General features: G+C 48.2%; 1 protein-coding gene across 1 annotated transcript in view; it reads left to right on the top strand.

Moving 5' to 3' along the window:
- Positions 1–13,890, top strand: part of LOC149434578 (protein mono-ADP-ribosyltransferase PARP14-like) — a 60,449-nt gene that overhangs the window by 23,274 nt on the left and 23,285 nt on the right. Inside the window, exons 6-8 of the mRNA XM_089663620.1 lie at positions 2,143–4,406; positions 5,975–6,211; positions 11,181–11,402. Of these exons, the coding sequence (XP_089519746.1) occupies positions 2,143–4,406; positions 5,975–6,211; positions 11,181–11,402 (2,723 nt within the window). The remainder of the gene's footprint in view (positions 1–2,142; positions 4,407–5,974; positions 6,212–11,180; positions 11,403–13,890) is intronic.

The following is a 13,890-nucleotide window of genomic DNA, read 5'->3' on the forward strand; positions in this document are numbered from 1 at the left end:
TAACAAAACTGTATTGTCAGCGCTACAAATAGGAAAGACCCTCAGGGGAGTGAGTCCACATGCAGGCCAAGGGCAGGCTCCTCTGCAATCTGATCAGAAAGAGGTCAGGCATTGCCACCAAGTGGGAGAGAGGGGGAGGTGGTAGCGTTATAGGCAACCCTGAAGGAGCGCTGTGATAGGTAGGATGAGAGCCAGGAGAGAGCAGAATCTCTGAGGCCGAGGGAGTGTAGTTTTTTGAGGAGGAGGGGGTGGTCGACTGTGTCGAAGGCCGCAGAGAGGTAAAGGAGTAGGAGCACTGAGTAGTGGCCATTAGCTTTCGCGGTTAGCAGGTCGTTGGAGAGTTTGAGTAAGGCGGTTTCGGTGGAGTGTAGGGGACGGAAGCTGGACTGTAGGGGATCGAGGAGGTGGTTGTCGTTGAGGTGAGAGCTTAGGCGGGTGTAGACTAGGCGCTCGAGGAGTTTAGATGTAAATGGGAGCAGGGAGATAAGTCTGAGGTTGTTCGGGTCATTGGGGTCCAGGGAGGGCTTTTTAAGTATGGGGGTGATGTGTGCATGTTTCAGAGGGGAGGGGAAAGTGCCGGAGGAGAGGGAGAGATTGAAGATGTGGGTGAGGGAGCGTAGGATGGAGGGGGAAGGAGGTTGTAGAAGTTGTGAGGGGATAGGGTCGAGGGGGCAGGTGGTGAGGCGGGCATCAGAGAGGATCTTGGAGACTTCCTCGATGGTAGTAAGGTCAAAGGTGCGGGGGGGCTTCAGTATGAGGAATGTAGGGTGGGGTGGAAGTGGAGGTCAGAGCAGTGGTGGGGTCATGGGAGAGGGGTGATGAGGGGGTAGCTGTGTGAGAGGGGACGGGTTGAGAGGGCGTGTGAGTTGCGGCGATGTCCTTGCAATTGTGTCAATCATGTTTTTGAAGTGATTGGTAATCTCAAGGGCAGTGAGTGAGGTGCTGGGTGGAGGTGGGGGTGGTGAGAGTAGAGAGTTGAAGTTGGAGAAGAGTCGGCGAGGATTGGAGGAGAGGGCCTTGATGAGGGTCAGGAAGTAGGCTTGTTTGGCTGCGTGGAGGGAGGAGGTGTAGGTGTGGAAGGCAGATTTGTAGCGGGTGAAGGCTTGTTGGGATTTGGTTTTGCTCCATAGTCGCTCCAGGGCATGACTGTGTCGTTTGAGGGTTTTGGTGTGATCAGTCTGCCAGGGCTGGAGCGGTCGGGGTCTGATGTTGCGTGTGGTTAAAGGCGCTAGTGAATCAAGGGCTGTTGACAGTGCGTTGTTGTAGGCAGTCATAGCCAAGTCGGGGCAGGACAGGGGAAGGATGCGGTCATGGAGTTGATCAGCTGCAGAGTGGAGGGGGGCAGGGTTGGGGTTGCGGAGGTTACGGCTGGTAGTAGTGTGACATTTGGAGGGGTAGGCGTTGGAGGACGAGGAGATAGAGAAGGTAATCAGGTTGTGGTCAGAGAGAGGGAAGGGGGTGTTAGTGAGGTTGTGGGGAGCGCAGCGGTTGGAGAAGACAGGATCAAGAATATTACCGTAGGAGTGGGTGGTGGATTGTATGCACTGTGCAAGTGCAAAGGAGGAGGTTAAGTGGAGGAGATGGGATGTGTCCGGGTTGTCGAAGTTGACAGGGATGTTGAAATCCCCAAGGATGATGGTGGGTAGCTCAGAGGAGAGGAAGAACGGTAGCCAGGAGGAAAAGTCATCCAGGAAGCGGGATATGGATCCAAGAGGCCGGTATATCACAGCAATCTTCAGGGGGGTTGGGGAGAAGAGTCGGATGCAGTGGGCCTCGAAGGAGGAGAAGGATAGAGAGGGGGAGTTTGGGAGAACTCGGAAGATGCTCTGCGGTGACAGGAGCAGACCAACCCCACCACCTTTACGACCGTTGGGCCTGGGTGAGTGGGTCCAGGCGAGGCCTCCGTAGGAGAGTGCAGCAGGGGAGGTAGAGTCAGTGGGCTGGATCCAGGTTTCCGTAATCGCTAGGAGGTTGAGGGAGCGGGAAACAAAGAGGTCGTGGATGGCGGTAAATGAGGACAAATGGTAACCTTACTCTAAAGCCTCAACAACAGCCACTAAGCTACTACATTGTATTGTTGCGTCACCCGTGCGTTATGTTAAGCCTCATTGTGAACCTTCTGCTTGTTTCCTTCTCTTCCAGATGTCAAAAGAGTTTTGAAGAAGGATCATGTGTTTTCCAAGAAAAAGATATCCGTATACCCTTACTACCCATTGTTGGATATTACACTGTATGGGAAGGATGGACCTTGCATTGAAATACCAAAGCCTATAGAGTTTAATATCAGTCCATACATACTGCAACATATCTGTAATAATGTAGGACAAAAGAACAACATAGATGTGAAGATGAAGAATAAGCACTGTGAGATCAAATGGCCAAATCAAGACTGCCAGAATCCTGTCCTTCAACTCATCTTCCCTCCTACCTTGACCACCCATCGCAGGTCTGTGGCAAAGATTGTACCGAAATGGAAGGAAGAGGTTTATAACGAATTCTCACTTCTCATATCAAAGTTCAGAGTAGTAGAGTATAAAATGGATCAGTCAGTCTGGGAAGCTATTAGAGAACAAGTCAGCAGCTCCACCTATGATGAAGTCCTCATCAAACCTGACTTTGGTTTAGAGAAAGTTTTCTTGGCTGGAATGTCCAAGGATGTTACAAAGATTGACCCGACATTCAGACAACTTGTAGAGAAAACTGCTAAACAAGTACAAAGAAAGAAAGAAACTAAGACTGAGACATTATCTATGTCTCCAGTCTTCTATCAGATTTTGTGTAACAACGGCCTGAAGAAGCAGATCCTGGATCAGGTTCCAGAGCTGAGGATTGACTATGATGTGCCAACAAAGAAGGCCCGTCTATCGGGACTGAGAGATGAGGTGCTCACCGCCAAATGTGAGCTACTCAACATCAAACAACAAATGAAGAGTAAATCCATCCAGATGAACCCACACCTCATCAGTTTCCTGAAATCCACCGATAACGAGGAGCTGTCCTCTATGTTCTTTGTGCATCACAACATTAACGCACTACTGGAAATTGAGGATGACATTGTTAGACTGATGGCTCATTCCAAGGAAGACTTGACAGCAGCAGAAAAGCAAATTACGGAAAAACTGCTTCACAGACAACTTTTAGTTGAAGACAAAAGTCTTCTGAAATCTCCTGAGTGGAGAAGTCTCCAGTCACATCTGCTTCAGGTATCTAATGCAAAGGAAATCACAGTCCTGATAGAGGAATCTTCTTCTGGAACGGAGGACAACGTGGTCATCACCGGCCTGACTTCAAATGTTCTAAAGTGTTACCAACAAGTCAGCGACTTTCTGGAGAAGAACACTACTATAGAGACAGAAATTCCAGTTCAGCCTTCAACAAAGATGACGTTCATTTGGGAGGAAAAGAAGGAGATTTTGGAGAAGATAAAGAAAAATGTAAACGTAACAAAGAACCAGAACAGCATATGCCTGTCAGGCCCGCGGGTGAAGGTTCAAGAGGCAGAAAATGTCATTAAGAACATTCTGCACTCACTTCACAGTGATACTCTGCGTATTGAGAAACCGGGAGCCAAAAAGTTTTATAGAGTCAATGAAGAAGTGCATGCTACAACCGCAAGGAAAAAATTCCATTGTGTGATATGTTTAGAGGATAACGATGTAGAAAATGATCTAACTGGTAAATCCCAATTCCAAGTAACTCTTCCAAATGGAATGGCCCTCCATGTATATAAAGATGACCTGTGCCGTCACAACGTAGATGTCATTGTTAATGCAGCCAATGAAGATCTGAAACATAATGGGGGTGTGGCAAAAGCTATTCTGGATGCAGCAGGACGTAAACTCCAAGATGACTGCGATCAGATTATCAGGACATATGGCAGATTGTCCACTGGAGATTCAGTAATTACTGACGCAGGGAAATTGCCGTGCAAACAAATAATACATACTGTGGGTCCCCGATGGGACACAAATTCACAATCCAGATGTGAATGGCTTCTACGGAGGGCAATTACCACCAGTTTACAGCTGGCCTCCGAGAAGAGTCACAGTTCAATAGCGATTCCTGCCGTCAGTTCTGGTATTTTTGGATTTCCCTTAAATTTATGTGTTGAAAACATAGTGGAAGCTATACGGGACTACGTAGAGACGCCGGGACAACAGAGCACTTTACAGAGAATCCATCTTGTGGACATAAATGATGAAACTGTCAATGCTTTCTGCAAGGTTACAAAGGCCAAATTTGGTAACCAAAGGAGCGCTATGCCATCTACAGCAATGGCACCCCAGCCGGTCACAAGAGCGGCACAGAACCCACCAGAGCCAGTGAATAGAGGTAATGACAACACTGTGGTGACCAAGGAAGGACTGAAGATCAAGCTGCTTCAGAAGAACATTGAGGACTGTTCGGTATGTAGATTCACCAGCATTTCCTGCTAAAGTGGGACTCCACCAAAGAGTTTTATAATTCATATAGAGTTAGGAAGGGTTAGAATGCATTGAGTCTTTCTTATTGCGTATGTTGGGGAAAATTCACCTTTCTTGCTGTCCACATTTGATGGTAGGAAGCGAGGGGAATCTGACCGGCGATGACCCAGACAGCAATAAAACATGAGGGGTTCTAACACTTTCCAAATCTGTTTTTCATGCTGTCTGTGTCTTCTTTTGGAGATTTTTTTCTGATTATGGTGACCATCGTTGACACTAGGGGATCTTCACAACTGGACCCAGACAATGGGCACAATTCACGAATCACATGAGTTAAGTCAGTCACATGACCACACATCGCATGTGATAATGAAAATTCACTTAGGTTCACTTAGGTTCTAACCTTTCCAAATGTACTTTTAAACATTTTTTTACATTGTGTTTGTTTCTTTTTTTGGGGGATTTTCTCTCCCTGTGATGCCTACACTGAACATCAAGGGGATCTTCACACCTGGACCCAGACAACAGTAGAAGCATGATAGAAATGAAGGCAAAAATAAATTGCTGCTGCTGCTCCATTGATGGGAAATATGTTACATCTTTGACATGGATGGCATACATCTCAAGGTCATCAATATCTATTGACATGAGATAGCAATGCATAATGAATATTTAGACAATGGAAAAGGCCCATAGTAGTCAATTGAGAGGGAAACAATGTCAAAAGCAGGGGTGGGCTGACAAGTCATGGGGCCCCCGGGCAATAGGGGTTCATGGGGCTCCTCATCCACACTCAAACCACACCCAAAAAAGCCTATGAAAGGTACCAAGGGCATCTCATGGGCCCCCTACTGACCCCGGGCCCTCAGGCAGTGCCAGAGTGCCTGAATGGTCAGTCCACCCCTGGTCAGAAGTTACCATTAAAGTTGCCCCTTGCATCAGAGTCCCCACCAGAGTCCCCCCTTATGTCTGGGTCCCCATCAGAGTCCCGACTTACATCAGAGTCCCCAACAGATCGCCCTCTTACATCAGAGTCCCCCCTTACATCAGAGACCCCCCTTAAGTCTGGGTCCCCATCAGAGTCCCCCCTTACATTAGAGACCCCAACAGATTGCCCCCTTACATCAGAGACCCCAACAGATTTCCCCCCGTACATCAGAGTCTCCCACAGAGTGCCCCCTGGCGAACCTGCTCTGGAGACTGAAGAGGATGTTGGGGAGAAGCAGAGACCATAGGCTGACCTAAAGGCACATGTGAGTGTCCATTGACCCTAGTTCCAGGCCAACTAAAATCTTGCAGTGGGCTATAGATTGGAGACCCCGGATGCAGTGTAGTGTACAGATGTACATTCACACCCAAATTGGGAAATATAACAGTAGAAGGAGGATATTCATAATCACATATTTATCATAATAAGCACCTACAATGGTTTGCATGTTGTGTTTCTCTTCCTTTGTGGATCTGGAACAAATTCAAACCAATTCACCGTCAGGAAATGATATCTGCGATGAATATCACTTGGTAATGTTTGTCATCTCTTTCTATGGCAGACGGATGTCATTGTGAACAGTGTAGGAGCCGATCTGAACCTGAATAATGGGGCCGTATCCAAAGCCTTGCTGAGGCGGGCAGGATCTAATATGCAGCAACTCCTGAACAATGTGAGTCTCGGCACTCAGGGGGCCCCAGGATCCGTGTTCAGCACCAGCAGCTGCAATCTCAACTGCCAAGAGGTTCTTCATGTTGTGGCCCCTCAATGGGACAGCGGACAAGGGACATCGGAAACGGTAACTTCAGGCCTGCAGAGTGTGGTGGGAAATATACAGTTGCAAGAAAAAGTATGTGAACCCCTTGGGATTCCGTGGAGTTTTGCATGAATTGGGCATAAAATGTGCTCTGAACGTCATCTAAGTCACAACAATAGAAGAACACAGTCTGCTGAACATAATACTACACAAACATTAGATGTTGCCATGGTTTAATTGCACATAACATGTAAACATTCACAGTGCAGGGAGGAAAAAGTATGTGAGGCCCTAGCTTAATGACTTCTCCCAGAGCTAATTGGAGCCAGGAGTGAGCCAACCTTGACTCCAATCAGTGTGATGATATTGGATGTGTTGCTGACACCTGTTTTGGGTTTACTGGTTTCAAGAAGCACTGTCTGATGTGAACCATGCCTCGCAGAAAAGAGCTCTCAGAAGACCTACCATCAAGAATTGTTGACTTGCATGAAGCTGGAAAGGGTTACAAATGTATCTCCAAAAGCCTTGATGTTCCTGTGTCCACGGTAAGACAGACTGTCTACAAATGGAGAAAGTTTAGCACTGTTGCTACTCTCCCTAGGCGTGGTCGTCCTGTAAAAATGACTGCAAGAGCACAGCGCAGAATGCTGCATGAGGTAAAGAAGAATCCCAGAGTGTCAGCTAAAGACCTACAGAAATCTCTGGCACATGCTAACATCTTTGTTGACACATCTACAATAAGGAAAACATGAAACAAGAATGGAGTACATGGGAGGACACCACGGAGGAAGCCATTGCTGTCCAAAAAGAAGATTGCAGCACGTTTGAAGTTTGCAAAAGAGCACCTGGATGTTCCACAGCACTACTGGCAGAATATACTGTGGACAGATGAAACCAAGATTGAGTTGTTTGGGAAGAACACACAACACTGTGTGGAGAAAAAAAGGCCCAGCACACCAACATCAAACCTCATCCCCACTGTGAAACATGGCGGAGGGAGCATCATGGTTTGGGGCTGCTTTGCTGCCTCAGGGCTGGACGGATTGTTGTCATTGATGGGAAAATGAATTCCAGAGTTTATCAAGACATTTTGCAGGAAAACGTACAACCATCTGTCCGCCAACTGAAGCTCCGCAGAGGATGGGTGATGCAACAGGACAATGACCCAAAGCATACAAGTCATTCAACAAAACAATGGCTGCAACAGCACAGAATACGCCTTCTGCAGTGGCCCAGTCAGAGTCCTGACCTCAACCCCATTGAAATGCTGTGGCATGACCTTAAGAGAGCGATTCACACCAGACATCCCAAGAATATTGCTACACTGAAACAGTTTTGTGAAGAGGAGTGGTCCAAAATGACTCCAGATCGTTGTGCAGGTCTGATCTGCAACTACAGGAAACGTTTGGTTGAGGTTATTGCTGCCAAAGGAGGGTCAACCAGTTATTAAGTCCAAAGGTTCACATACTTTTTCCTCCCTGCACTGTGAATGTTTACATGTTATGTGCAATGAAACCATGGCAACATCTAATGTTTGTGTAGTATTATGTTCAGCAGACTGTGTTCTTCTATTGTTGTGACTTAGATGACGTTCAGAGCACATTTTATGCCCAATTCATGCAAAACTCCACGGAATCCCAAGGGGTTCACATACTTTTTCTTGCAACTGTATTGTGTAGCTAGGGACTACGATGAGGGACAGCATGACATCTCCATACACTTTACATTGGTTGTCCTCAGTACCCAACTTCACATCACAGCGCCCCTTATATCACAGTCACCCCTTTACATCAGTATCCTCGGTACAACCTCACATGACAGTCCCTCCTCTTACATCGGTGTCCTCGGTACCAGGGACGGACTGACCATTTGGAAACTCGGGCACTGCCTGAGGGCCCGGGGTCAGTATGGGGCCCCATGAGATGCCCCTGGTACCTTTTTCATAGGCTTTTTTGAGTTTGGGCAAGGACACAGGAGCCCCATGATCCCCTACTGCTGGGGGCCCCATGAGTTGTCAGTCTGCCCCTGCTCGGTACAACCTCACATGACAGTCCCTCCTCTTACATCGGTGTCCTCAGTCCTTTACTCACAGTTCCCCTTCCAATCACAGCCTCACCCTTTACATCAGTTTCCTTAGTACCCTTTACATCACAGGACCCCCCTTATATCACAAGACCCCCCTTACATCACAGCCTCCCCCTTTACATCACAGGACCCCTTTACAACAATGTCATCTATTCCCTCTTACAAATCACAGCCTTCCTGTTACATCACAGTCCCCCCTTCACATCACAGTCCCCCTTTCACATCATAGTCCCCCCTTCACATTACAGTTCTCCCCCTTTACATCACAGTACCTATGATTACATCACAGCCCTCCCTTCATTTCAGTAACCTCAGCCCCCTTTACATCCCCCCTTCCCATCACAGGACCCCTTTACATCCCCCCTTCCCATCACAGGACCCCTTTACATCCCCCCTTCCCATCACAGGACCCCTTTACATCCCCCTTCCCATCACAGGACCCCTTTACATCCCCTCTTCCCATCACAGGACCCCTTTACATCCCCCTTCTCATCACAGGACCCCTTTACATCCCCCCTTCCCATCACAGGACCCCTTTACATCCCCCTTCCCATCACAGGACCCCTTTACATCCCCCTTTCCCATCACAGGACCCCTTTACATCCCCCTTCTCATCACAGGACCCCTTTACATCCCCCCTTCCCATCACAGGACCCCTTTACATCCCCCTTCCCATCACAGCCGCCTCTCTCAGTCCTACCTGACACAGCAGGACATTATTATTGTACAGGATTTCTATGGCACCAACAGTTTGCTCAGCGCAGTACAACACGAGGGCAGACAGTACAGTGACAATACAATTCAGTACAGGAGGAATCAGAGGGCCCGGCTCATTATAGGGCAGGTCTGGATGGCAAGCAGAAACTGCCCAACTTTACATGTTAACAAGAGGGTGATCAGTTGCTAGGACAGCCCAACATCCTAGCAACCAATCACCAACTTGTTCACTTGAAAAGTTGAGTAGCTTATGCCCTCTGTCCAAACCTGCCCGGTCTCCTGCCCTCTGCCCTGCTGTTAGGGTGACTGGGGTAGTGGACAGGAGGGGAAGACACAAGGGAGGACACCCAGGCTGGTACCTGGAGTAGCCACAGTGGTCCGGATAGGACTGTCACTCAGTTCGGGTCACCATTTAGTGATGCCTGCTCTAGGTGATCCCTGGAAACTCACTTCTTCAGTAGGAAAAAAAGCATCCTAGAGGTGCTGGGGCTTTGATGTGAGTTCATACAAAGTAGTGAGAGGGCAAAAACATGTGAAGAGCTCATTGGCTCAGGTTAGGCAGCTCACAACAGACCAGAGTACCCTTCAGTGGGTTGTAGGCTGGTGCAATCTACAGTCTCCACTGCAGGTGGCTCTTGACCATAGCAACAATGCAACTGGAGGAGGAAGTCAGGAGAAGCTATGTTTCTCTATGACCTCCTTGGTCCCCTGGAGCAGTGATCCGATTTGGTTGGATGCGTTGGATCTAGGTGACCCTGGTGGCCATCTTGGGTCATGCACAGTCTTTTTAAGTCCATGTCCCCGGGTTTTGGTGCGATTTATCATAGTGGTTAGAGTAGGAACAGGATATCTATCTGCCAGGAACAGCTCTAGCGGTAGGGAGAGGAGGAGAGGTTCCAGTGGAGTAGTGAAAGAGTAGGGCCTACATTTACCTCTTAAGGAAGCCCCCCTTTGGGTTGGACCGGCAAGGCAGGACTGCTCCTTGTGATAGCTGGGATCCACAGACTGCTGACTCTTCTCTGAACTGTTGTAAGTGCCCCTGTCCTGAGCTGTCTGACGGTAGCCTCTAGTGGCCCACTGGCCAGAGTTCCTCAGGGTGCGGAGTCTAAGCCTCAGTCTGCTGGTTCACCAGAGCCCCTGATGGTGGGGATGGACTTGAAGCAGCCTGAGACCAGGTCACGACCCCTGTGTAACACCAGCTGTGGTAAAGGCAGCCGCCAATGGCGGAGAGCAGGTAGGAGCCAGATGTGAAGAGGTATAGCGGGGTCCAACAGGCCGGGTTGGTAACAGTAGAGCAGACGGTACAGATCGGTAGGCAAAGAATCTTCAGGTCACAAGCCGGGTTCAGCAACAGGAGATCAGGCACTGGGAGCAGGCAGAAAATGGTCAGGACGAGCCAAGGGTCAGGACTGGAGAGAGCAACGGTATCAGGATCAAGCTGGGTCGGCAAAAAGACAATCAGAAACACAGGGCATACAGGAACACAGGAATCAAGAAAGATTTTGAGATGCACAGGGCTGGTTTAAATAGGCCGCTGCTGTGATCGCCCAAGTCCCAGCGCTCGCCAGCTAGAACGAGTCGGTGATCTGCGCATGCGCGCACCTCCAAGCGGCCGGGATCGCTGACAGCCCCACCAGGCCTGTTTGTACCGTTTGACAAATTCTGCAATACATCGTTGTTGGCATACTGGTACTCTCTGTGCTTTCTGCCACCAGACCGTGCTGCACCTACCCAAAAGGGTATCCTAGCAAGTTACAAGAAAAAAATGCACGAATGGAAGGAGCACCAGACCAAAGGATAAAAAAGTCCAAATTTATTTATTCGTTTGTACTAAAAAAAAATCCAACACTTTTCGGGGGTCAAAGGAATTCCCCTCTTCCTCAGGGCTTCAGTTAAAAGAGGAACCTTGATTGGACTCAATATAGAACTTTCCTGTGTGAATCTGAGCAGAGAAGCTAATTGTTGGATCTGGAGAGTTACTGGCCAGCAGTATCTGCATGAGCATTCAAGACCTAGTTGACCTTCATGCAATCCATCAAGAGTCGTCGATTACTCATTGGATCAGTAACTCTTCTCTTGAATTGTTTTGTTAGTGCACTGTGTCCCCTTCGCTGAGCAGACTGTTGGATCTATATAAATCCTTTAATTGAATGATGTAAATTTTTTAAACTTGCCCAGGGTTACACTTCAATCTTGGACTCTGTTTCAGATTCTTCGCACGATTACTAAGAACTGTTTGGCGCTGGCAGAGCAGAACCGGCGGACGTCGATATCGTTCCCAGCTATCGGAACCGGCAATCTCAGCTTTCCAAAGGATTTGGTGGCATTTGTGATGTTTGATGAGATTTTCCAGTTTAGCTGCAGAAACAAAGTACAGAATCTTCAAGAAGTTCATTTGGTCCTTCACCCCAGTGACAGGGACACCATCAAGGTAAAGGAGATCTCATGTATATGGTGATGCTCTTAGTCTAGGGATGACTTTCCTCAACCTCTTTGCTCCAGAGTTTTAAAATAATTTTTTAGGTCTCGACTAACCCCTACAAAAACCAATTAATTGGGGTCATTGGGAAAAATGTCCCTCACATTGGTGGCCGATGTTCAGAATGCCACCCTTATAAACAGCTATAAAGATCATTGGTGTCATACATCTGGCTCTGCCAAGTGGTGTTGGCCTTGGAACTGTGCAGTAATGATGGGCCGAAAACCCCCCTGTTCAGTTCACGGTCGAACATTCGAATTTTGGACGCCGTACTTTGAACTTGCTGCAAGTCTATGAGACTCAAACTTGTAAATTCAAAAGTGCCCGTTTTGAAGGCGTATATGCAAGTTATTGGCCATACAAGGGGTATGGGGACTCCGGAATTTTTCAAAAAGTACTTCTTTTAAAGGGGCAGTAATTTTTCATTGCTTAAAGTAAAAAAAAGCAAAATTCCTTTAAATATCAGGAATGGGGGCCGGGGGGGGGGGCGCTACCTGAAAAGTTGCACATCTGTACAATGTATAGAACCTGCTGCAGCAGGTCTGGTAGGTAGGTTAGGAAGGACCTCAGAGTAAAAAATATAGAAAAAAAGTGCATGGGGTTCTCCCTAAATGCCATGCCAAGCCCTTTAGGCCTGGTAGGACTTTAAAGGAGAACCCCACCTCCCCAAAATGGAGGGGGGAGCGTAGCTCCCACCCTAAATTCCTACCAGACCCTTGATCTGAGCACAGGCCCGGCAGGCCAGCAGAAGGGGGGATGAACGAGCGCCACCCCCCCCAGAAACAATACCAAGTCACATGCCCTCAACATGGGGGGGGTGATTTGGGGTAGGGGGGCCTCTTACCCACAGCCTTGGGCTGTGGTTGCGTGAGGTGTGGGTGGTGACTTATCGGAATCTGGAATCCCCTTATAACAAGGGGGCCCCCAGATCCCGCCCCCCTTGTAAATGAGTATGGGGTACCTATTCACCAAAAAAGTGCAAAATGTGAATAAAAACACAACAATCTTTGACAAGTCGTTTGCTTAAAAAAAAAAGCCAAAAAAAGGTTCCATTGTTGTAATCCATCACCAATCAAGGCATCCAGCGTTGTCACGCCACCGCCGACTCGCCAAAATAAAAAAAAAAAGCAATGCCCGCCGACCCATCTTCACCCACCAAGTACTAACCCATGTGATTGCTGAGTTCCCATCCTTAGAGCCGGCAGGGGACAAATGCAGCATCAGACTGATGCTACGTCCACCTAGGTAAGTATTAATAGGGGGGGGGGGGGGGAATCCCTACTTCTTTTTTAATGATACTCTGGGCCAGTGTAATGAAACTATGTTACAGGGGGAACTCAAATACCAAACTGCTAGTTGTGACGGGAGTCACTTTGGGTGGGGGGCCTATGGAACCCAGCTCACTTTGGAGAGGTGGGGAGACCCCTGTGTCAGCTCCCCATATCCCTATTATGCGTAATTCACCCTGTGCCTGTTAGGGGTACAGGGTGATCCGTCCTAATATTGGGGGGGCTTTGTCTCAGACTGTGTAGACATGTTTAGGAGATAGGTGGGGTGGGGGGTTGTTGATTGTTTGGTTTTATGTGGCTGCATCCCATTGTTCTATTGTGTGTCTTGCTTGGGAGCAAACTATTATGGGATGTATGTGTTTGTGTGTATTAGCTTAGTGGGGGGGTGTCTCCAGCAGCCCTCCCTCCTGATGGGACTGTCTGCTGGTGTGAAGTTTGAATACCTGTGTGTCTCTTGTTACTAAATGTAGATTGCCCCGCCCTGTGTCATTATGCAGGGAGGGGGGATTGTCCCCTGAGTGTATATATCTTGTACCTGTGTTCAAATAAAGTAGTCTACCTCCTGGTTTACTTCAAGACTGGTGTTGTCTGGTCTTGTATGGTCAGCGGTGGTGTCTGTGGTCGGTGTTCGGATGGGGAAGCGGCATTCTAACGGGAGTACTCAAGCGCAGTCTGGGGTCGGTTCCGTTACACTAGTAGGTTAAGGGTAGCGCTGTCAAGGACTTGTCCACTGGTCAACTTTAAGGACTTTTCTGCCCACTTTTACTCAACAGAAAGTTCTTTACAGCAAGTTTCCCACACCAGGGTTTCAGCATCACATCAATACAACAGAAATGGTTCTGCCTCCTCCCCGCACACTCAGGTCTTCCCTCTGTCTTCCGGACTTCTTGTAGCACTCTCTCTCTCTCCCAGGCAAGGTCCAACAATCTCATCAGATGACAGTCTGGCTCAAACGCCTATCCATGAGGTTGTGGAAGCCAGCACCCATACACGCACTCCTGGTGGTTCCACTCACTTGAACAGCTGCTTCCGACTCTCCTGAGCAGTGTTTACAAACACTGTGTCATGTGGTATTCTTTATGACAGCAGTAGCTCTTACAGCTTTTATATTTACAGTCATTTTGAAGGTCAGGAATTGCTAGAGGAGGTTG

The sequence above is a fragment of the Staurois parvus genome, unplaced genomic scaffold (genome assembly GCF_062004578.1).
Source record: "Staurois parvus isolate SC_StPar_1 unplaced genomic scaffold, SC_StPar_1.0 ptg001732l, whole genome shotgun sequence".
Classification (NCBI taxonomy): domain Eukaryota; kingdom Metazoa; phylum Chordata; class Amphibia; order Anura; family Ranidae; genus Staurois; species Staurois parvus.